Source organism: Agelaius phoeniceus, chromosome 4, assembly GCF_051311805.1.
Source record: "Agelaius phoeniceus isolate bAgePho1 chromosome 4, bAgePho1.hap1, whole genome shotgun sequence".
NCBI lineage: Eukaryota > Metazoa > Chordata > Aves > Passeriformes > Icteridae > Agelaius > Agelaius phoeniceus.
The window spans coordinates 646,848-671,754 of record NC_135268.1 but is presented as its reverse complement, the minus strand read 5'-3'; the positions used below and the strand labels follow the sequence as shown (position 1 = coordinate 671,754).

General features: G+C 39.7%; 1 protein-coding gene across 5 annotated transcripts; it reads right to left on the bottom strand.

The window, feature by feature from the left end:
• Nucleotides 1-196: 196 nt before the first annotated feature.
• Nucleotides 197-23,683, bottom strand: CLGN (calmegin). Of its 5 annotated transcripts, XM_077176685.1 has the most exons (17): nt 23,405-23,683; nt 19,804-19,934; nt 18,992-19,162; nt 18,153-18,223; nt 16,354-16,412; nt 14,207-14,348; nt 13,939-14,020; nt 13,019-13,211; nt 11,032-11,221; nt 10,337-10,450; nt 9,619-9,775; nt 8,546-8,761; nt 7,040-7,159; nt 6,724-6,862; nt 4,778-4,858; nt 2,531-2,658; nt 197-1,285 (listed from the first exon to the last, which is right to left on the bottom strand). In XM_077176685.1, the coding sequence occupies exons 3-17, from the start codon at nt 19,151-19,153 to the stop codon at nt 1,211-1,213; spliced, it is 1,929 nt and encodes a 642-aa protein (XP_077032800.1). In that variant the 5' UTR covers nt 19,154-19,162; nt 19,804-19,934; nt 23,405-23,683; the 3' UTR covers nt 197-1,210. The 5 variants fall into 5 exon arrangements, with proteins under 5 accessions (XP_077032800.1, XP_054489634.2, XP_077032797.1 ...); XM_054633659.2 differs by lacking the exon at nt 19,804-19,934; XM_077176682.1 differs by lacking the exon at nt 23,405-23,683 and having other exon boundaries at nt 197-1,282.
• Nucleotides 23,684-24,907: the final 1,224 nt, after the last annotated feature.

Sequence of the window (24,907 nt, the reverse complement as noted above, 5' to 3'; positions counted from 1 at the left end):
GCATTTCTTAGAGACTTCTGTGGAATCTGCTGTGAAAATGCTTCTTTTTAAAGCAGACAACTTTTATGACAGGAACAAGACAATCTGTTAAGATTCCTTATACATTAATGTATTTCTACTTTGTTTGTAATGTAGGACTACTTTTGCTAGCATTTACACATTCTACTACTACAAGCAGCTGCCAAGCAGCAAGAGGTTTCTGGTGACTGAAATTTTATTGTTTAATATACAGCTGAACTTCAATGAAACAATGTTTCTTTACAATAAGCAGTTTATTTAAACTATGAGAATACCCAAGTTACTCACATCGTAAAAAACTTAATCCATCAAAAATTCTTATCTATATTAATAAATTTCATATTAAGCAAGAATTAATAAATATTTTTAGGTGACAATATACACTTAGCAAGTATTCTATAAACAGGTTATACCACTCTGGTTTGGAACATGGGATCTATAAAAGTTTGAAAAAATCATCTGTATACGACCTGCAGATTTTATACCTGCATTCTAGAGTAAAACAAATCACATCAATTACCACTTGTATTCTATTTTAAAATACATCTTGAAAATAAATTACTGCAACCAATGCCTAAAGTGAACAGGTGACCACCCATGTAACAAGATCAACTAAAATAAATAATTTACAATAAAAATCGTTCCTAGCACAAAATGATCATACAAAACCAATTATTGCATTTAGCTCTGCACAGAAAATCCTACCTTTTCTCATAGCAATGTCAACTGCTATAGATGCTACATCTATACTACCATCTTCTTGAAGCTGGAAACTGTAAACAGCTTATTTTGTGCTAGAGCTACAAAAGTATTGTAATGCATTTATTTAAAAAAATATTTAGAATAAGTTTATCTCCAACTAATACTAATGTCTAAGAAACTTCAAATCTTCTTAAGAATCTTCACCTAAAAATCAGTTGGTCAGCTTGTAATTTCCCTTTTATTTGGATTTTGAAATACCAGCTAACTCTTCACAGATAGCGTTTATCCTTAAAAAAGGGGAATTGAGGAAGTTTGGGATGGTTAATTGAGGAAGTTTGGGATGGCTGACAGAGAACTAAAAGAGGAGGTTGTACAGCACTGAGCCCCTCCTTTTCCCATCCAAGCTGAGCAATTGTCCAGGCCCACTGAAGCAGCACACCAACAGTTACCGTCACTGTCCCTAGAGCTGCAAACAGCAGCTGCAAACAACTCAGTCCTTGCGTACTCTTCTCTTGCGCACTGATTTCAGCGGACCATCTCCCATTCCTTCATCAGCTTCTCTCTTCTGGGAAAAAACAAATTCAGCATTAACATTTGAAACTCATTTTAATGACTGAAACTGGCACACTATGTTATTCCTCCTCCTGAATTCCCCAGTCTTTTATCACTAAATGCAGCACTTAAGTGAGGGGACATTTCTTCCACACTACTAATGTAATGATTAATAAAGTGGGTAGAGAATTTTCATTTCTATATTCAGAAAAGAGAGCTGTCTGTTTAAACTGATGTCAGAAATTTGGTTTTGCCTGTGTCTTTGCTGGTTTAAAAGCAGTGACTTTTAAATTAATTTACCAACTTCGTTAAAGAGAACCTTTTGCTAATTTCCACTTCTGAAGCAAGATGAATTTAAAGCATTTTAACTGTTCCCTTTGGAGAGCTACAAATAGAGCAAACTGTCCTTAAATCAGATGTGGTGTACAAGGAAAAGAAAACTTCTTACAGGAACAAGATAAAGTACAGAATGAGGGGTCATTAACAAAGACTTTCAGTGCTGAAACAACACAACGTCATGCAAGGTACAGTTTCCTACAAGAGTTGTATATGAAAAGAAGTTAACACTACATATTAAACAACTTCCTTAACCTGGACAGTGATTCCTTTAAGGAGTGACAAGCACAAGATGATCAATGGGTGGATCTAAAGTGTTTCAGACACAAGCAGTTTCTAAATGAAGGAATAATGAGTAGCTGACAAACAAGAAAAGCATAAATTCCATTATACAATGATATTTTATGAAAATAATTTTGTAGAATACCTGGCTGACTGGATTAATCTGCACATGAAAAATGAAACTGCAGATGCTGTGTTCAAAACCAGTATTGTCATTTTGCTTAACACCTTATTTTGGAATAAAAAACCCCAAAATGTAACTGAAAAGCTTAAGGTTTTTCTAAGTCTTGGGAAAAGGCTATTCAGTTGTAAGCATGTTCCATCAGTTGAGAAGCACAATGAAAACTGACCAATCTGCTGCAACATCCAAATTTCCAAGACTTGCAATTAATTTAATAATCTGTTAAAAGCTACATTCCTGTAAAAATATTTCACATTTAGGTAGCTGCCTGACCACTTCTATACCATACCTGTATTTACGCAGAGCATTTGACGTGTCAAATGCAAAGAAAAGCAGATTTCTACCTCACAATTTGTTTTATGGCTCAACAGAAGAAAAACATTTGTAGGTATCTGAGTTTAGTTGGAAGTACAATGTCAGACAATGGCAAGGAGAAAGCAGGGAAAAACGCAAACTTACCTCATCTTCTGATTCAGATTTATTTGACCAATCACCTTCTTGACTTCCGTCTGGAACTTGATTTTCTTGTCCATCTGGAACTCCATTTTCTTCTTCATCATCATAAATATCTTCACCACCTTCACCTTCTGCACAAGAAGTTAATTTTACTTCATGAACAGAACTATATTACTATAATGTACTACATCCAGGCATACCAGTAAGGGAAATAAGACAATTTCAGTCCTAGAATCAACTGCTTGTTGACAATAACCCATAAAACCATCTCTGGGATACAGAGTACAACTCCCATGAATTAGTACAAAGTGGTAACTGCCAGATTTAATAACCAATTTTAACAGCTCCAACTTGGCCTCTTGTCATAATAGCCCATACTGTCTTCAGACTTGTTACTGACTTGAAAGGACTTGATTTACTTTAAAACTAGCTATTGTATTGGACAGTTTTGAGAGCAGAGTCCAAAACAGAGCAACTGACAAAATTCTGATTTAGATGGGGAAGTAAAATACTGCATTTACCAGTCATGCAGCATGGGAGACACCTACATCCTAAGGGTTACTTGCCCTTTTCAGCAGGGAATTCTTCGGACATCCTGTTTTGTTTGAGGGATAAGCAGCTTTTTATTTCCACCCTTCTTGTGCATTTTTGCAATGCAGAAACTCGTCAGAAAAGCACTGTACTCCCCTCAGCTCATTCAAACTATGTCCACCTTGCACTACACTACTGCACTACCAGTATTCTGTATAATATCAAGAGTAAACAAATCTTAAATCTGACAGAAAGGATATTCATTGGCATTTTGCAGCTTAACAGCCTGCCAGTGGCCTATTTAAAAACAGCAGTCAAGTAGTGCTCAATTCTGCCCTTGTCAGGTCACACCCACAAGTCATAAGCACTGCTTAGGTGTGAAAAAAATAGGAAAAAACCAGAAACAAATACCAAATATCTGTACCCACACCAAATTCTTACTGTTGCATCTGAATTAAACTGAAATAAAAGTATCCAGACCAATTAAGAATGTAGTCACATACCAGACATCGCTCTCCTCATTCTTGGTGACAACAAGCTAGAAATACCTAATTTGTTAAAATATTAGAGACTTCTGTCTGAAATTGAGCAAGTCCAATCTTTGTACTGTAAAAGTCCCAAGAACTTTGTCTGCAATATAGCTATAAATTGGGCCAAACAGAGCTTCACTAATTGTTGTGAACTAAGAAGTTAGTTTTGCTATATGTCAGTATACCTGGTTCATGTGTACTATGTCTCTCTTTCTATTATCAAACAGAGAAATATGACCAAATAACGAGGATCATGTTTAAGGAAGATGCAGACAAAGATCTCAGTCCTAAAAATCAGCCCTTAATAGAAGAGCTTGGCAGAAATTCACAAAGCCTTTGGTCATATTCCAATAAAGAGACTGGAAATCATAAACGATGCAAATCCAGCTCCTCCCACAAGTGCAAATTTCAATGCAAGTGAAAAAACCTTCCTAAAAAAGTACTTCAGATATCAGAAGCTGTAGAACCCAGAACTGGAAAACTGTACTATTTTAAATTATTATTTTAAATTGAACCATATACTAATTGAAGCATTATTTCATATAAATAAATGTACAACTTGACAAATAAGGTTCAGACTGTGCCCCTAAAATTCCATTCTGTGGCAACATTTTTTTACTTCCTGCAATATCTTGCTACAGGTCAAAGAAAGTAAGGAGACACAGCAGACAAATAGACAATGCCACGAAAATTAACACAGAACAAAATAAAGCAGTAAAGCCCATGGACAATGCCCTTCAAGAAATACTCTGCCAGCAACTCATTGTTGCTGCTGTTAAAGAAACTGTCAAGTGTTTCTAAAATTTGCTGTTGTGTTGCACTTCCTTTTGCTTTCTTTTTTAAATGGTCCCAAGACACAATGTGGATTGAGTCACTCTGTATTCCACAGCTCAAAACCCCATTGCCTTCAACTCCAAAAAAAAAAAAATCAGAGGAGGAAGTAATGACTATGAAGAAACAAAATCATAAAAAAATGGTAAAAAACCTAAGGAGACAAAGATACTAGTAGAAAATATTTATGACTATGGATACCACAGAGAGAAATCTCAGAGGAAACTTGCATCTGGACCTGAGGGAAGCTGGCATCCACCAGCCTGAAGTTCTACCATCAACAGAAGCAGAGGGAAGAAAACAGATAGGAGAGACCCACTTGCAAGTCCCGGCCCAAATTGCTTCCCTTTGCCAGTACCTGAAACAGAAGCCTCCCTTCCCATCTTCTCTGTATTATCCTTTATAAATTCTCTTTTTGTCTCCTCCATTTCTCTTCTCTCTGTAGCAAAAAGAATGAGGAAAAGGAGGCAGAAGACAAACTCTCTAATGCTTTCTGACACAAAGAGGCAAAAGAGCAATAGAAAAAAAAAAGGGAAGATTTCAACTAGCAAATGTAAAAGGTGGCAGGAAGCTGAGGGAAGCTAAGCAATTCTTCTTAAAGCCAGAAACCATGAAGACATGACAGCCAAGTGTAATCCTTCCCTCTGAAGCCTAGAATTGATTTGAAAACCCTGGATTAGTCACAAAAAAGTGAGCTAGGTTAGTTTTACTCTGTGTTCTGTTTAGTAACTGAAAATAACAGTCTAAAATAGAACCTACCTTTGCAACACCATGAACAGCTGTTCCAAGTACAATTTAAGAAAGCTGTAGGAGCTGAACAGTGTTCCTCTGCAATTGCCCGGGCCTTATTTCTAACATTGAAACACACATTTTAGGGTATTATTTATTAAGTGATGTGTTGTAATTCAATAAATTAACTGAATATTGGAACTGAGGAATGGCAGCCTTACAACTGCAGCATGTTACGTACAAACTGTGATTTGCATCAAGACTGGGTAGAATAAAACAGAGTCTGCAATCCAGGAGCAAAGAACAGGTGGAGTAGAGTAAGATTAAAAGGCAAATGTAGGAAGATACAACACTGAAATCACATACCTACAATTTAATGTAGCTATGTTAATGTAGGTATTTAATTTTAAGAATATACATAGCATTACCAGAATAATTAAGTGCCTTGATAAGGCTCTCCTATAGCAAGGCAAATGGACTAAGTTTGGTGTGGCAAACACGTACTCAATTCTGTCAGCAATGGCATGGGAACTGCTGATGATGAGGGATGTCTTCTGTACACACAGAAGCCATCTACACTCATGGAACATGGTGCAAAGACAAAACCCACCAAATTTCAGTCAGCAATACAAAGTGATGTCAGCACCAAGACAAAGACCCCACCAAAACATGAATGTCTGCTATGTCTCTATCCATGCTAGTCCCTTGTCACTTACTTGGTTCTCACCAAGGAAGACTGAACTAAGAGGCAGAAACTTACAGAACTCTGCAGCTAAAAATTTTCTCATCAAAGTCAAGGTAACACATTGCAAGTCAGGTGCTTTGATTTTTATTCTCTATATAGACTCAGGGAAATGCTAACAGCACCTCAAAGCTATAGCTGAGTAGCAGCCAGTAGTCTTTGATACAGTAACATGGGATGATTTTATCCTTGGATGCTGGAGTACAGCTCAACCTACTGAGCCATCAATTTCTCCCTGGGCAGCAGGACACACCTCTGCAGGTGTGCAAATAGGTCGCTAAAAAGCAACATGAAGGAAGCTGCACACTTCAGTATTTCAAGCCTACTGTATTTTCAAGTTTTAACAAGAATAACTCAAATCAGTGACCAACAGAATAGTAAAAGCCTCCCAGAGAGGTGTAAGCAGGTTTACGTTAGAAGACTTAAAGCTATTCCAGACACACATTAAAGAATAAAGTGACTTGAACTGCTTCAGGTACTTATATCTGAATAATTAAAATATATTTAATATATGAAATATTTTGAAATATTTAGAAGTGACAACATATGTATCACTGCCCACCAACATGAAAAAAAAGGTGTTGGAAGCATGTTTATTTCTTGGAAGTGAAGAAATAATGAGTAGAGCCTTACTGTCTGAGTATATTTATCAGACCTATTAGCCACAGGATGCCACTCCCCGCAAGTTAGCAAAGACAAAAAAAGGCTCAGAGCAAGGCACATGTCACATAGTCTAAGAGAACAGATTGTGATTATTGGCAATGCAATCCATGAACTAGCTCTATTCATGTCTTTAACCCAACTGCAAGCTGACACACTCTTACTCATCTTACCATCTTCATCAGTATCTTCATTTTCTTTTTCCTCTTCTAGTTCATCATCTTCAAACTCCTCCATCTCTTCTTTTAGTTTTCCCTTTGTAATTTGCTTAGATACATCAGGCTTTTTGAAGGCAATATATTCATCTGATTTCTACAACAAATGAAAAATCTATTTACATTTCAACTCCAGTTAAGAATTAAACAGGCACTGTAAGCTAAGTCATACCAATGGCATATTAAAAGGGCACATTATTGCACAGATGCTCAAGAGTTTCCAAATAAAGTATTAAGAATAAAAGCAAATAAAAATATAGTAAATTTCACTAACCTTTCCTGGCCAGCAGAACAACACAGTTAGACCAACAGGGAGAGCTAAAGTCAAGATGTAAAGAACCCAGAGCCATGGGTGTTCTTCTGCAGCAGTCACCAACTGACTAAACATACCAGGCTGTGTTTTAAAAAAAAAATTAAATTAAAAGAACTGCATTTATATCCCTCTCCACACTTAAATAAGTTTATGAAGTGTACTGTATACATTTATATTGTCCAAAACCCTTCTTTACCTTTGCTTTTTAATGACTACAGCAATAATGCATTTCAGTACTGGTAAAGCAACAACTCTACAAATTGCAAGTAAGTGGCAGGTGTTGAGTAAGAAGGAACAGATGTAGAACTCAAAACACACCAGACCAGCCACAACTCAGCTTTGTAAAGTAATACCTGCACACTGCACCAACTCAGCTGAAAGCTCCCAAAGCATCAAGAGCCTGAGGGCAGCAGGTCCTGAGGAGAAATGCTGGCTCCACTTGTACTATGACCTTCTCTCCATTGAGAGCCAATTATTCAGGGAGTAAGCTCTCCTCCCAGTACAGCTCTGATTTATAGAGACTCTCAGGCAAGTGCCTGGTGCACCTCTGTAAGAGGTGCATCAGCAACTAAGGAAGTTGGAGAGGCACAACGCAACAAGGGGACTCAAAGGAATTTCTTTTGCCATTGTGCGTACAGGTATGGATACAGGTTCAGACACAACCCCATTATTTTGGCAAAGGGCAAGGTTGTCTGAAGAGACAGCTTTGCTGCCTGCATGGACAGATATGCTGCTGCTACTTGCTCACTCTGACAAACAGCAGCTCTAAGGAAGTGGCCACATTGGCCACCAGCCCATTGTTTCTCCCCAGAACAGTAGGCTGCTGTTGCCATGGAATCCAAGAGAACAGAGGCCTGTTAAACAGAGACAGGAGTGCAGGCAGGGCCCATGATCCCATAGGGCAGGGCAGATCCAGCCCACAGCACAGGGAAGCAGAGAGCAAAGCTGTCACAGTGCACTTGGACACAAACAAAATGTGCATGCACACACAGAAACACACACCTCAACAGCCAAAGGCCTAAAGTGACTGAACAGAAACCAACACTAGACTATTCATTCCTCATGGGAAGGAAGCATCAAAAGAATGAATACATATCATGGATTTAACTCTAAGGGAAAACAGGGGGCAAGGGGCAGGAGTTACTTGGAATATAACTAACTCAGCCTTCATTCTTTCACTTGCTGTCAGGTACTGGATTTCTAATATCACTGTCAACAGCAGAAGGCTTCAGAGGAAGTCAATTTCTCACTAGGTGTTTAAGTAAAATGCAGTACCCTTTTAACCTCAAGAACATATTCACCTGGGAAAGGTAAGAGGCCAAACTACAAGACAGAAAACCCATCAGTTACTCAGCAAAATTATTAACTGCAGACCAATTAATACTCTGTCAGCATGGACAGAAAATTCCTCCAACAGCACAGCTTCCTTACTACTTTCTACTATCAAGAACATAGCAAAGTTTATACCTCATTAGCACTTGCTACTAATTTCTTCAAGCCCCAGCTATCTGCTGCCCAGCGATCTGCTACTTCTTTTTCTGAACAGATGATGAAGTTATCAAAGTAGATATCAGATGTCATAGACCAGAGTTCTAAACCAATAGCACTGACAGCAGTCATCTTGAATGGGTGAAGATCTTCAAAATAGTCTGGGTTTGGTATTTTCCGAGGGCTCCAGATTCCCTGTTAATAGAAACAAACAATCACATCCTATAACTCACCAAAGGAACAACTTCTGAAAGAGATTTCCAAATACTAAGAACTTTTCTTTAAAAGGACAAGCAGTAGACTTTAATCTAAGAGAGAACTGGAAATAGCCTGTAGGATTTCAGCAAATGGGTCTCAATTTTCATGGCTTAGGGAAGACCTCCTAAATAATTTTTTCTTTTTTACTGTAGAGGTTACAGTAATAACTGACTCTAACCAGAAGCATTAGAGAAAATGTTAGGAAAGGAAAATTCAGCCTTATGGTACCTGTGCAAATTAAAGCCAATTCTGTTTGCAAACCTGCTTAGGATCTTACCCTCTGAGACATCAATTTCAAGTACTCCCATAACTAATACAAAGCAACTCTCTTTAATATCCAGTTGATTACCTCTTATATTTGGAGGGGAGGACAGGACTTCAATTATCCAAAATTGAAGCTTCCTTGAACTAGTAAGGCAATCTGCTTGCTGAAAGGCCTCATTTGTTAATATTAAAAAAAAAAGACTAATTCAACAGACTCAAATTTAAAACCCTAATGTAATTCAGAATACAGTTCTGAAGACCATACTGAATAAATGGTATCAATGAAAATTGTACAAAGGGCAACTTTAAGCAGCTAAGTTGTTTTAATACAAGAAGCATTACTGTTTCCCAGTACACTTCAAGGAAAAAAAAGTAATTTAAAAGCAAAAAAACCTCAAATTAGTGAGGGTATTCAGACTAATTCCAAAATATAAATGCACTGCAGAAAAGCCTAAGTAAATATAGTACTTGGACTTGCTTGCTCTGCTGACTCTGTATCTTTTAGCCACAACCAACAATTGGCCTATTACCTGATAGTTAGGATTGTCTATCATAGGTGCTCTCCATTTCCCTTTATACTTGGGGTTATTCTTCATGGGACGCACCCACTCTCCACAACCAGGTGCAGTCTCACATTTGGCATTACGGATCTGAGGGGCTTCCCACTCCCCATCCATTTCTTCATCCCTAGGGGGAAAAACAATTCCAAACAACTGCTTCAACATCAGCCAGGTATCAAACACTGGCAGTCTGAAGTTAGGTCTATGTGTATTGTTCTAACAACCTCAGAACTCTGACCAGCTCAAAGAACTTCACCCAACAGTGTAAATACTTTTTTAAGGGGTGCTACACATTTTTACTTAAAGGTCACATGTTTATAACTACCACAGCATTTCTGCCTTCAATGACATGACTGCCTCTGCAGACAGCTTGAAAGACTCCTACCCAGGATGCTTAGAGATCCCTTCAAGACTTACATTATGATTTTAAGTTATCAACTTAAACTGTAGCCAATTCTTTCAAAGGGGACCTTCATATTCTGTTATCACTTATGTATCTTCAGAAAACAAAAGGCAATGACAAGTTGATGTTTTTATAGAAGCAGACCCCCACACCAACAAGTATTTGGCCATTCCTTACACATTCCAACTTACTACCTCAAGAGACAATAAGATTTGAACTGACTTCCACAACTAATGATCCGCCACAATGAACAGTCTTATCTGCAAAACACCAATCTGCACTTACCAGTCCTTTGGTTTTTTTGCATTAGGGTCTGGAACATACTGTGGTTCATCATCAAGCCACCCCTCAGGCTTAACAGCATCAGGATCTTCTATTTTGGCAGGTTCATCTTCATCCCTTCAATGACAGACTTATGTTAGAAAATACAGCAGCCTGGCTTGGGACCAATGCTCTGTTCAGAGGACTGCAACTGGCAAAGGGATGATTCGCAAAAACACGACAGAATTAGACTTGCTGATCATGAGCATTACCCATACAATTATCTGCTTAGAAATATCTGGATTATATTGACATTGTTTTATAGTGCTACTTAGTCCACAAATTGCTGGCATCAAGTGGCAGGTGTCAGTCAAGTCTTCCCATTGAGGTTTCCCTATTCTTCCTGAGTTGCCATAAGAACAGTACCTCACACAGAAGTAGAAATTCATTGTAAATTAGGACTATAAGGTAGAAAAAAAACTTCTTATTCATGTGTAGCAAGCTTAGTTACTACTTGCAACCATGCAGGGCACAAAACCAGCAAATAATGATTTTATTTGTTTCCTTATGCCCACCTCAAATATGTTCTCAAACTTCAGTGCTTCTAGTGAAATGTATTCCAATTGTCATTAGCAAACCTCAAAATAAAACCAGTCAAATCTTTCAAGTAAACAACCTGCATGTAGAAGACATTGTAAAAATGGAAATGTTCTCCTTACCAGTCATCTGGTTTGACAGCATTTGGATCAGGTATTTTTGGTCTCTCATCCCAATCATCAGGCTTTTTATCAGTAGGATCGTCTATTTCTTTGGAAGGATTTACTGGAGGAACCATATTCTCAAGAAGACTTCCTTTACTGACAACCGTTTGGTCGATCAATATTTCAAACGTATCATCTGGTTTTAGCACTAAATTGAAGACATTTATATTGAAGAAATAAGGCAGCCATTGGGTTTTACAGATACCTTTAACCAAAACTACAGAATAAGCAAAGACTCAGTCAAATAACAGCAAACAGGATCCTCACTAGCAGAGGAGACCAACTCCTCCCTCAGGCACTGCATCTGGACACAAAACATGGCCCTTGAGGGGATACAGGACCAGCATCAGGTCCCCAGAGATTAAATTTGAAGAAAATTCAATTGCTGAAACACACCCAAACACATTCTAAGAGATTTTTCAAAAACCTACCAACTTGGCCAAAATTCTGGGGTTCTACTTCAAAAGCACAGGCAGTGAAAAAAGAATCCCAGAAGCCATCTCTGCTACTCAATTATAACCTCACACTTGAAAGCATGGGAACACAAGAACTGTACCAGTAACATAGCACAAGGATCAAACCAGCGTTTTCTATCAGGTTCTAACCTCTCTAAGCCATTTTCCTCAAATGCCACACTGCAAGAGCTTACACATTTGAAGAGGATTTCCTGGATGTCAGCAAGTGTGAGGAACTGAGAAGCCAAGATCAAGAACTGAGCACTGTCACACTCAGTACCCAGATGCATCCTGATCTATTCCTAATAAGCAACTCTAAGTGTGCTCACTGGTTAAATAGCAGATTCAACTGCCCATTTACATAATGAAGATTACTAAGTAAAAATAATTACTACTCTACTTTTATGACAGTTTTCTAAAAACAGGTTAAGAAAACCACAATAACAGTCCTGTAACAGTTCGATAATAGCTAATGATGGCCCTGAAATTTTCAACAGCATTAAAATATCCATAAATGCAAAAATGAAACTCCCATATCACCTTTAGATAAAAGACAAAGAACTAATTTTTAAACACCTGTTAACAGTCACATAAATGCACTGGAATCACATAGCTCTATGGAGTCTCTTTGAACAAGTACAACACAATAAATGCAATTCAAGTTTAAGGACCTTGATTCATAATTTCTAACAAACAATCCAAATACAGGAATGCATGCATTCCTTTCTTATGAGACTCCCACTATCTAAAAGTGTAAGTTTGCTGCGGCATACTACAGCAATCTATTTTAGAAACCACTAAATTATTTTCCTATGGCACAGCACTTTAACATGCCTTCTTTATTACTACTCAGGGCAAGCTCCTAAGTACAGTCAATTTGGCTGGATTTGCAGCATGCCATGCGTTAGCCCAATTCTCTGACTGCTGTTCTTCCTCAAAAGTCAGAAAAAGGGGATAAAAATTAACTCGTATTTCTCTGTACAGTTCACTGGTACAAGAAGAGCTGTCCCATGAATTAAAACCAGCCCATGCCCATTCACTTCAGAGTCTGTGCTGACCTGTTTGTGCACACTGCTTCAGATGCAGGGGTTGGGGAGAACTCTTAACATGTAAAAAGAGATTTAACTGAATTCTTCTGACACCTTCCCAAAACATTGGGCAGTTGTACACTTTACTATCTTTCCCAGTAACAACAGTTTTATTATAATAATTACTGAGGGCATTTCTTAGTAAAAGTTAGTCAAGGCTGCTAAGTTTTTCCTGTATCTGAATATTAAGCAGTAGCATCTGAAAGCTGCTTTATGTCCTGCAGTTAAGCCCTGTCATTAAACCCTTTAACCCAAACCATTAAGCAACCACCACTCAGAATTAACAAGCTATTACCAACAAACAAGGACTCAGTTACAAAGCTTCAGCAGACAAAATCACATTTTTAATCTCTCCTTTCCAATATAAGAACTGAAATTCCATTTTAAAGATTTGAACAATACCAAGAGTATATAGATGTGTCTTCTTGTCCAAATAGAATTTTTTCAGGTCTACATCAGGACGTTGAGCATGCTTTTCATCATATTCTCCAGTTTTAGGATTCTTATGTCTGAAGATAAAGTGTAGCTTGTAATCTTCTCCACACTTATCTGGTCCAAACATAATTGTGTAAGGTGTTTTGTCAAAAAAGTACTCCTGTAGAAGCAAGAAAGCTGAGCATGTGATATACTGGACATTTTATTATGTCACTTTTGGTCCTTCTTTTTCTTGGTGCAGAGCATAGTCACCTCTCTGTAAAAGGTAAATGAAAAGTGGTAGGGTAAATCATGAAAGGAATTCAAGTCCTCTGGAGTTCTCTATTTCCAGGGAATGGAATCTCAGTCTCTTCAAGGAAGATGAAGACATTTATATTTACACTTCATGCTTATGTTAAGTAGGAATGCCTGTTACAAATCAAAACACGAAGTATCTCTTCCCCTCGACAAACACTACACTAAAAGATGGAAGGGAACTAGTTACTGTTCTTCATAACTATTTTCTTTTTCAATAAAGATAAACCCCAGGATATTAACATCTAGTGTTTAATTAGTACCTTTTTCTCTCTACATCAAGTAACAGCAACAAACAACCCTGAAAATATCAGATATAGTTCTCCTTCAGAGTATGGTGCATTACAAAGTTATGTCAGCATCTTGAAACTATCTATGTTTTCTGTGTTTGGAATACACAGTAATATGCATGTGCTGAGCAGTAAAATTGTTGCACAAGTTATGAGTTAAGATCCTCTGCCTTCTATTAATTCACCAAGTCATACTACATGTACACAGACGTCCTCTGTCCTGCATATCAGACACCACCCATGCAGAACCAAGCTGTCCCTCCCATGAACAACTGATGGCAAATATTAAGCAAGAGGACATACCAGATTCAAGTCATTGCTACTGGAGAGAAGTTTAATATATGCACCACCACAGTCAATGCCTTTTTGAAAATTGACTTCGTATCTGGGCAAAGAGAAAGTGAGAAAAACTTTGAGTAGCAGAAAAATATGAAATAACTGCTCATCTGCAGGTCTAATTATGAATATATTCAGACTGCACATTAGTACCTACTGTCAAAACACTTGTATGTTAGCAAAATGTTTTACCTTAGTAATAAATACCAAATAAAAAATCTGAAGGAATACTTACTGAACAATCAAAGGTTTATCATCAAAAACAAATGCTTTTGTTAGCATTGCTGATATTGCATGATACTTGGCCACTGATTTTAACACTAATCCTCTGTCTCCAGGCATCGCATTTTCCTTCAGCTCTTCTACTTCCCATCTTCCTAAAACACACACGCACAAAGTCTTTGAAAAAATGCAGTCTGAATAAACAAATCACAGCCTCGCTCAAAGTAAAGAGTCAGTAACAAATAAAGCCTAGCTGTCAAAATAGGGCAGAAATGTTGGCATCTGATGTCAAAGATGTTATTTCCTGTTATTCTCAAATTCACCAAAACCTATAAGTAAACTTTATTACTGTAGATCTGTATCTTTAGGCTGCGGTATCCTACAATGGCCATTTTGAGGAACAAAATATTTCTCCAGATTTTAAATTTACTTCTACCATCATCACATAAAAGACATGAGTCACAGAGCACTGTGTAAAGCTGAAGACCTGCATCAGTACTTTTTTCTGCTTACATAAAATTAAAATCTCTCGAATCAAATCTAATCACAGGCTAGATGAGGTTCCCTCCTCCCCAAAGTCTTTCCAGGAATTACCAGATTTGGTCCAAAACAAGCCTACAGCTTTGAAAACAGAACATTCTCCAAGTTTGGTATAAATACACCCATGTCCAATATCCAAAGAACAGCATTTTTTTCTAGGAGGGCAGTTACATTTTCTCAGAGACTAACAGGACAAGATTCACTGGGGTTTTTTTCCAGGAAAGCACACAGCACAAAATATCCTACTTTGACAATCCACTGTAATTCTGAAGAATGCCTGTGTCAATGCAAAAAACAAGAAAACATCAGGAGTTCCTCAGCACGTAATTTAGACAAGATTCATAAACTGTGATGTGCCAATGAAACAGTGATTTATTTTAGCCAGCCGAAGTGTGATTAGTCAAAGTTGTTAAGAAAGGGCAGATACTCAAGTTAGTACCAAATTCCTAGTTTCTTCTAGGCTCATAGACAGGAAGGAGGAGAATTCTATCCTCTTCAGTAGTGCTCCCTCCTGGAAACTAAGGCCAAACAATAATGCAAGGCAAAACAACAAGACTGGAAAAAAAAAATTGCAAAGTAGTTAAGAAATGCATCTTTATCACAGACTTTATTAAATGTTGAATTTCCTGACTTGAAGCAACTAAGAGTGTTCTGACATGAAAGACAATTTTTGTATCTAATATGAAGCCAAGTAATCAGAGAGACCTCATTTCTCACAAACATCTCATCTGTGTGGCTGTCTCCCCTGCAACTTCTTCATTTTACCAAATATTTCTGGTAACCACTAAATTTAGAATCATCAGTTCTACTCTGTTCTGCAAGTTACACTTGCTTTCTACTAACATAATTGTTTTCATTTGACATAACAGTAGCAAATACTTTGCTGTTGTAGTAGAAACTTTTTTCTCTTCTCCTCACTCCCTCTTGAATGAAATAAAACTCAGGTTGCAAAACCATTGCCACAGATCAGGCACCTGCCAAAATTGTAAGCAGCCAATTCTAGACTAGGACATCACAAGTGCAAACTGCAATGATTAAACCATCAGTACAAGGTTTTCATTATTGCTTTCCAAATTTGGTTTTAGCTACTCTAAGACTAAATTGCACAAGAACCACTGAAGAGCCCTACATACAAGCACAGGCAAGCTAAAAAAGAATTTAAAAAAATATGCTGTTTAAATTTTCTTGTTTCAGAGGCTATACCAAGAGAGCAATCCATGAATCACTAGTAGGACAGATGGAGCAAAAAGGAACACAATGCTTTAGAAAACTATTTAATAACTTTAATTGAAGTGGTATGTCTCTCACAGGATTTCAGAGAAGACAGTTCTAAACAAACAGGATTAAATATTCAGTTTCCAAAGAGTATTCTGGTATCATCCATGGCAATACATTGTTGGAATGCTAAAAATAAGAAGTTATCTTCACACTAAATGACCCAATGAGCAACATTTAACAATTCCAGGATAACAGTCATTATACAAACTAACAGTTTTGACCTATGCCATCTATATATTCAAAGACAAGTTTCAGTGTTATTTTTCAAAGAAATAATTATTTCTCAAAAGGGAAAAGAACATGATAAACTACACAGTGGAGGTAAATATTAAAGTTGCTTACCATCATATTTAGCAACATTATCATCCATGTCTTCTTTCAGAGTTACAGACAACACCCACCTAAAAAATTGTACTGGTTATTGATCTATCTAGGCAAAGCTGTATTATTTAACAAACAAAGGAAAAAAGCTTTTGTTTCTAGGCTGTGAACCTGTAATACTGATTTTGAGTCAGCATCATGCAACTGCATGTAGCTCTAAGAACATGCAAAGAAAAAGTAAGGGAGAATAGTCTAATAAAACATTTCAAAATACTTCCTAAATATGTAAATGAGCAGACAATTGAAAGCCTAAAGTAATGAAATTCCTGAATTACTTAATTCTGAATAAACTTCAGTTTTGTATACAAGTTCAGTTTGGCAGAACATAATATGCATTTAATGTAAAAAAAGTACTGAAAATAGCAAGTTTCAAGTATAATACCTTCAATAGAGGAAATAACACCTTTCAATAGGAAAGAAAAAGCAATCAGCCACATGAACCTTAACGTGATCTGACAGTACCAGTACCCACACAGAGCAGAGGACAAAAGGGACAAATGCAAGATGCCAAGTGTACTGCACACAGGAGACCCGACAGGGCACACACAGGCCTGATCTGGATTCTGTGAGCAAGACACCCTTGGCCATCTCATCAAGGCTATCACAGGATGGGCACAGTCCCCACACAAGGTGCTCCTCTGGAGAGGGAACAAAGCAAAGGGCAGTCCCCCCTCATCTGCACAGACAGCAGCTCTGTCTGGAGCCATGCACAGGAATATGCTGAACTCTTTATTCTATCAGCCACAAGAACACATGCTAACAATTGATTCTGCAAACAAGTTCTGTTCTCATTCTTTCTGAACTTCCCTCTGCATAGAGTGATTCAAGGATGAATACTTTCTCTTTTCTGCTTGCATTGCAGTCACATTTGCTCACTGTGAACAGAGATGCTGGAAAAGCTTCACAGTATAAATAGCAAACTAGATCCTCGGCCTACCAGGAGAGAGACCAGTGAGGACATGAAACACCTCTACAAGCCACGTGAAAAAAAACTCAAGGCCCCTTCTCAGAAAAGCTACTCTGTTCTTACCTAGTCAGTTTATATATAGTCTTTTCCACACTTCAGGGAAGAAAGGCAGCTTGCTGCTTGCTTTCTCATCAATCTTTCTTTCATACTCCTTGGTCTTATGTAAATTATGCAAAGCTAGACCAAAAATCCCAGGCATTTTAGCTAAAACTTTGAACATGAGATTTAGTAGGAAGACAAACTAATCTTGGAACAGTTCTCAAAAAACCTAGAAACTTGGATGAAAGACATCATTCAAGTACCCAGTTAAACCTTTGCATCTATTAATCAAGCATTTCAGTGGTTTATTTGGTTGGTTTTTTTAACAACCATTATCACCTCTTCTATCTAATATTTTTTTCTGTCATCACAGGTGCTGCTTTTGCACTTAACATTTAGAACTGACACAAACCTAAGATCATGTGGAAAGAAAGAGTTTGCCACTGAAATGTAACGGAACTTGACCTCTCAGCTAGTAAAACCCAACTCTTTAGATTATTTTTCTTAAGGTCCACAAATCCAGAGTTTATTAAAAGCTTCCTTAAAACAGACAGAGTAATATATCTGAAATGTTAAGTGTCCACCTTAACATTATGATGTATTTGGAGCAAGCCTTAATAGTCTTCCCAATTCTAATCCCCATAAAAATAATTTTTATAATGATAGTAGCAGAAAAACGAATACAAAATAAGTCCTGCCAGTGTAAGTGAAACTGCTGAAAGTACAAGTGTATCATTTTAAGCCATCAACTTACCCCGACAATCCTTCATCAAAGGTTTCTGTAAAATACACTTCCCCAGTGGGCTTTGGAGTCTGGTACACAACCTAAGAGATATGTACAGATACACATCCCAACATCAATTACAACTGAAATACACTCTCCTACCTCCAGAAGTAATCCACCCAGGCAGAACAACAGATACTGTTCATGACAAATACCTAGCAGCACAAAACCACTTCTCCCCAGCCACATTTCAAGAGTTTGTGTGCATCCCTCCAACACCGAGCAGTTTCATATCTCTGAACTTTCAAAGTTGCTTCCTCTGTTCAAAGCTCATAACTAAAGCTTTGTTACATCTTCTGTGAAACAAAACGCCAAAAACTTTTCTGAACCTGCACCAAACCTGCTTCTCCATGTTGCTCTCTTTGTATGTTTTCCATTCTTCTGTTTTGCCATCTGTTTCCTACATCTATTTTGAAGAACAGCATGCAGATTCTCTTATAATAAAGACTGTCAAAAGGCAGCTGTGACTGATGAAGTCAAAAAACTGTTCTAAAGACAGTCTCAGCAAGACGAAGGTGCCTTCCATTTACTACTTTACAAGTGTCATGTTAGGACTTGCAACAACAGGTTCTGTACCTAGATTGAAGAAAAACCTTTTTCATGACTACTGACCACAGCCAGGAGATTTTACACTAGGGCATAAGAGAGTCATTGTTTAAGTTTGCCCTACATGTCACATATAGCAAGTGAAAAACTCAGACTACCATACCTGAGACGCACTCAGTTGTCAAACCCAGATTAACTTGCTCTAGTTATAACTATGCATCTCGTACTTAAGCAGCTTGAACTAGAGACTTGTGTCATCTTACCTCTAGAGAAGATTTATCTCTGTCAACATCAGCTTCTTGGGACTGCTTGTCAAAATTCTCCACTTCAACATCTGCATCCAGATTTTCTTCGTTTTCCATTCCTGCAGTCACTGAGCTAATTATCAGGACACCCAAGCACAGCCAGTCCCACTGGAAGTGCATCTTGGTTATCTGCAGAATTGAAAGTTTCAGAATTTAAATATAATTTCAATGATATTACCAGTATTATTTCAATTTTACCCCAGACTTTATCTAAAAGAGAAAAAAACCATTACAATAATGAGAAATAACTACCAAAAAGTGTTGTCACTATAATTTTGTCTTAAATTGCTTTTTTTAAAGTTTTTTTTATTACTGAGCCCTGACTCAGACTCACTTCCCCCTCCTGTTTTCCCTATGGAAGTGCTCATAGCCTGTTCCTTTCCCTGGCCAAACCTAGCATGAATCTAACTGCAATATGTATGCTTTCTAACAACTAAGCAAGACTGCTTTTATTTTCCTCATTCATAAACAACCTGAACAAGTAATTAAAATCAATCAGTCTCTATAATGCAGCAATAACTAACATCCCTTTCATTAGGAAAAATTAAATAATAGATTTAGAATGCATTATTATCTGCTGCCAGAATTGCATTTGCCCCTACTTCCAATGACTACGTTTAGACGAGTGCAGAGTGTGTCCTGGCTCCAGCTCTAAGTGCCACAAGACAGTGTAAGATAGTTTCAGAAAACATTTTCTGTTCCAAATTATTATCCAGTAATTTCCAAGTTTAAGTTAGATAGAGCAAGAGTTTAAGCTTAAATGCAAATACCTTCCTAATTTCAGGGAAACCTGAAAATCTTCCAGCTGTAGAAGAATGAATGTCAATAGCAGACAATTGCCCCAGCCTCTCAATCTGATCTGCTGTGAAATGATTGTTGCCCAGTATTTTTGGCTTCACATCTGGAAGAGAGACAAATCCAATTTTATGTCAGAGCAGCCAGTGGTTTGAGGAAGCGCAGTGTCAAAAATGCCTACGCAAGTTTCCTCAAAGGTCTTGCAAAAAATGCTGTTTTTTAAGATTATTTTTGTCTGAATTGGTAAACAGTATGAAGACAGATTCTAGACACCTCTGCACAGGTATTTATCACTTGTTTCTTACTAATTTATATTCACAGTAAGCTTAAACAACTGCTGCTATTTATTTTGCTATTTTAAGACATGTTCAAGCCTTGCATTACTTGCAGGCACTACAACTTGTATTCAAAGCTCAGGTGCTGAGGTGCCTTTTGCACCTGAGAGAGCAGCCACCCTCTCAGATACAGCATCACTCCCTAGAGATTAGATTGTTTACCACTACAACTCTTAATGTCCCAGCAATTCTAGATACCATCTTATACTCAAAGTCTGAGTCTCTTTCTTTCCTTCCTTCTTCCTGGCTTTATCAAATGTGGTAAGCTATTCAAACACTGGAACTGCACCAATAATTACTTGATCATTCATTTTTTAACACTTGCAAGTGTTAAAAATCAAGCAACACATATAGAGATCAAACAGTATCAGGGCTTTATTTCTTTTACCATCTATTAATTTAACATTAACTGCACTGATTATAAGTAGAGCCAGGACAGACATAAACCACAAGATTACCATAAAGAACTGGTTCACACACCAGTACTATGTCAACACTAGGAAATAATTAAAAGCTTTTTTTGGGACTAACACCTATTTTCCACAAAACTACATTAATCATGTTACCATTCTTTATTTTCTCCCCCACTACTATCCACAATTCCTGCTGTTCTCTGTGGGACTTCACAACCTTGCTTGAAGATGGCAAGCCTGTGTTCCTTAGGTGATACATTTCAATAGTCATCTGCAAATTTCACTAGTGTTTTGCGTTTGCCTTTTTTTTATTATTTTTAGGTTAAAACTAGAGATATTGTTAGTTCATAGACCTCCTTAGCAGTGCTAGAACTTAAAACAATCTCGCCCTGAAGATTTAAAGTCACTGAGTTTATCAGAGGTGAACATTTAATCTTAGGGTGTATTTTTGAACACCTTTGTCTGAGGAGTCTCAGTTTTACCAACCCCATTTTCTTGGTCCTTAACCACCATATTAGGACAAGCACTCAAAGAATTCCATATCAATACCTTCTGGGCTCCTCAGCTCCTAGCTAAAGAGTTAAACACTAACCAAGTATCAGACCTGCTTTTTTAGCATACAGCTTGCCTACCTTACCTTTGCTAGCTCGTCATGCACGTGGTCTCTGCTTCTCCTGATGCAGAATGAGGGGTACAGCTTCCTCTTCCAGTACATCCAGGTGTTTGTGTATGATCCAAAATGCTTTGCACTTACACAGCTGTCATTTTACTGCAATTAGCCCCATTCACTTCTGTGCCATACACAGACTAACATGGGCATCCAAGAGACACACTAGTACTCACCTTTCCAAACAGCTCCCTTCCAAAATTTCTGATGATTTCACTTTGTTCCCACTGAATGTTATCATTACCCCCTGATCCTACCTAGGACTTGCCTCATTTCCTTCAACTTTCAATTGGATCTCTTACTTCTTCCTTCAAGAAGGCGCATTTTAACCTTCGACCTTTTGATATACTTTTAAAATAATCCCAGAAATGCGTTATCAAGACCAATTACAGTTATCACTCAGCTGCCAGGCAAACATGGTTTTAACCAGCCCATGACATCTTGCATTTTTATCAATTTGCCACACTAAAGTCTTAGAATACAAAATGAATCTTTCAGCTAAGCCAATGAGATTCTGATCTCAAAACAGAAGTTCACACTACACATTTAATTATCTTTAAAACCTACTGAATTTTCCTAATTAACACATGAAGACCATGAGAAACTTTTCTTACTCTATTTTCAAGGCAGCAATGAAAATAAGCCAAAAGGAGGCTCACTGTTATCACTTCCTCAGCAAAACAAAGCAAACTGGAAGAGCCTGGGGCTCTCACAAAACACCAGACATCTTTACTAGCAGTCTGGTCAATGTACCTAAGTTCAGACTGTAATTTTAAACATACATTTTGCATAACTTGGTCACTTTCTGCCATGGGTAACCACGGCACAGCTGCACATCAGCAGGACATTTAAGCCAGCAGTACTATTGCAAAGCATGCTCCAGGGACCAGCAACGGTGCTGCAACATCAGCACAACATTGCACCTAAAGTAACAAGCTGCTCTTCCTGAGACACAGACTAGCATCTATAAAAGACAAGGGCATAAGCTGTAAGCATGATCTGACTGGGTATCACAATGTTTCTCCCCACAAGGGCAGGCAAGCACCGATACAGGCTGCCTTGCCTCAGTCCCCGGGGTTTTCCAAGACTGTCCAGAAAAAATCTTTAAGCAAGCTGGACCAGCCTCAGGGCTGCCCCTGTTGTGAGCAGCAGGTCAGGAGAGACCTCCTGGCATCCCTTCCCACCCAAATGATTTGATTTGGGTTGCATGGTGCAGACGTGTCCACCTTTGCACCTCTGTACCACGCTGTTCCGCGCACTGTGTACATGCCAGTAAGTTATTGGCATCATTATTCCAACTGCCACAGAACTAACTGAGAGGCCGGGATCTTCCAGATTACTAACATTGATCTGGACTTTTAAAATGGTCATGCCTTTACCATGTAACTCTGGGAGTTCCAGATTCTCAAGCAGAAAGGCAATAATAAGACAGCTGTTCTCACTCTGAAGTCCAAAGCTCCTGCATCCAGTAGCAACACATGGGCTTTTCACAGGGCCAAATATCAATTCCATCCAGGGCCACAAAAAGTGGAGGATGTTTTCACACACCACTTTTTCTACCTGTACCCATGAGCTGCTTGATTCCTCCCCGTTCTCCTACATTGGCATCAACCTGACAGAAGACAACATTCAGCTGTAACTGCTCCATGAAACACATGCAAGAACACTTACACAACTAGAAATTTTTCCTTTATTGGGTATGAAAACTGTACCTGCCTCCCTTTGCCTGCGATGCTGAGCACGCTGCGCTGGCATGGATGCCGAACGTGGAGTTCAGCAGGTGCTCCAGCCGCAATGCTGCACTCCCGCAGGCGCCTCGAGCTATTCTGCTGCTAGAGCGAGCTCCACTAAACCCTTCAGGACGACCTCATTTCCCGATTTTAAACAAACAGACCTTAGGGCCAAACGGCCACCCGGCCTTCTGCAGCACCCAACACGAACCTGCTTTGGGGGATACCGCCAAGGGAGAAAGAAGGCCGCCACGCCGCTTCGGGGACGGGGCGAGCTCCCGGACCCTCCCCGGCGGCGCCTTCACCCAGCTCCCCACGCCACCCTCGGGACCCGCGGCCGCCGCCGCCGCCCCCGGGGATGGAGGAGAGCGAGGCGGAGCAGGGCAGCCACCCTCCCCTCCCCTCCGCGCGCCCCCGGGACCCACACGCACCTCCCGCCGCCACGGCGGGGCAGGGCGGCCGCCGCTTCCCCCGGCCTGGTTACCAAGCACCGCGACGCCGCTCCTCCCACGGCGGGCGTTTATCGGCGGCGGTCCCGGCGCTGCCCGGCCCGCGGCGGGCGGTTACCGGCGGCGGTCCCGGCGCTGCCCGGCCCGCGGCGGGCGGTTACCGGCGGCGGGAGCCGGAGCCGGGCCCGGCCGCTGGTCCCGGCGCATCCCCGGGCGCGCACGCGCACGGCGCCCCCGCCGCTACCCGGGGGTGCGGGAGCAGGTGCCGCAGCTCGTGCCGCGCCGGCCAATCACGGCGCTGCGCGCGCGGCCCGGCACGGCCGAGCGGAGCCGCCGAGGAGCGTGTGAGGGCGAGGGAGATGGGCAGCGAGCTGCGCCAATCGGAAGTACCCAACTGAGGCGAGAGCCAATGCGCGGCTTGATCGCGGCTGCCGGCCCGCCCCGCTAGGGGCGCCTCAGCCAATCGCCCGCCGCCGCTGGCCGGCCCCGCCCCTCGGCATTCGGCGCGGCTGTCAGGGGCTTTGCTGGTATGGCCGCGGGACTGGGACGGCGCCCATCCCCACACAGCTGCAGCCAGGGAGCCGCCAGGGTAAGAATTTTCCAACCTGTAACCTAGAGTTAACGAAACCATTAGTTACAGCGGGATACTCACCCTGACGCTTGAACATACGTGCCACGAAGCAAAGCGAAATAAAAGCATTTTACGTAAGTTACTAAAGCCAAGTTCATATCTGCCTCTTGTACTGAAGACAAGTGTTGGCATGCCCCTTTCAAAAGTCCCTAAAAAGACGTAAGAGGAAAACAGAGACACGTCATGCAGAGAATTGACTAACTCTGCTACAGTGAAAAATCAAAACTGTTTGAATAGAACATTGTTAGTATTGAACTGTTGAAAGTCATATGTTTCTTAACAAATTTTTAATTAACTGTTTTCATGAACTGTAAGCAATGCCTGCTTCTAGCCAGCACTAGTTTTCTTCACAGACTCTTACTGCGATCCTTAAATCAGTGAAACCTTAAGTTCGCTAAAACAAACCTGACACACTTCAATAAACAGAGCCAAAGGGAACTAAAGATTGGACAATTGGGATCTTAAGTGTGTGGCCCTTCAAGGACACTGAAGTAACCAGAAGATAGAGAGGGGATTAATGCCTGAAAAACTGGGGACTTGTTATCTGAGAAAAATGTTGCTGCTCTACTTTTAGAGGTCCCATACTGTTGTTATCTAAAGTCCATACCTCCACGCTGTGTTCTCACGGCTGCAGATCTTCACAGCACAGACTCCTTCTTCTGCATGCGGCACCTTCACAGTCTAGGGCTCCCAGGTTGGCCAACCCGCCCCCTTTTATCCCAGTTATCTTCATTGGTCACAGCTGCAGCCCAATTAAGGGAATTGCAGCTGCAGCCTATCAAGGGCAACCAGGACCTCTGGGGCAAAGCCTATGCACAGATATTCAAATACAATGCATTTCCTCTACTATATTT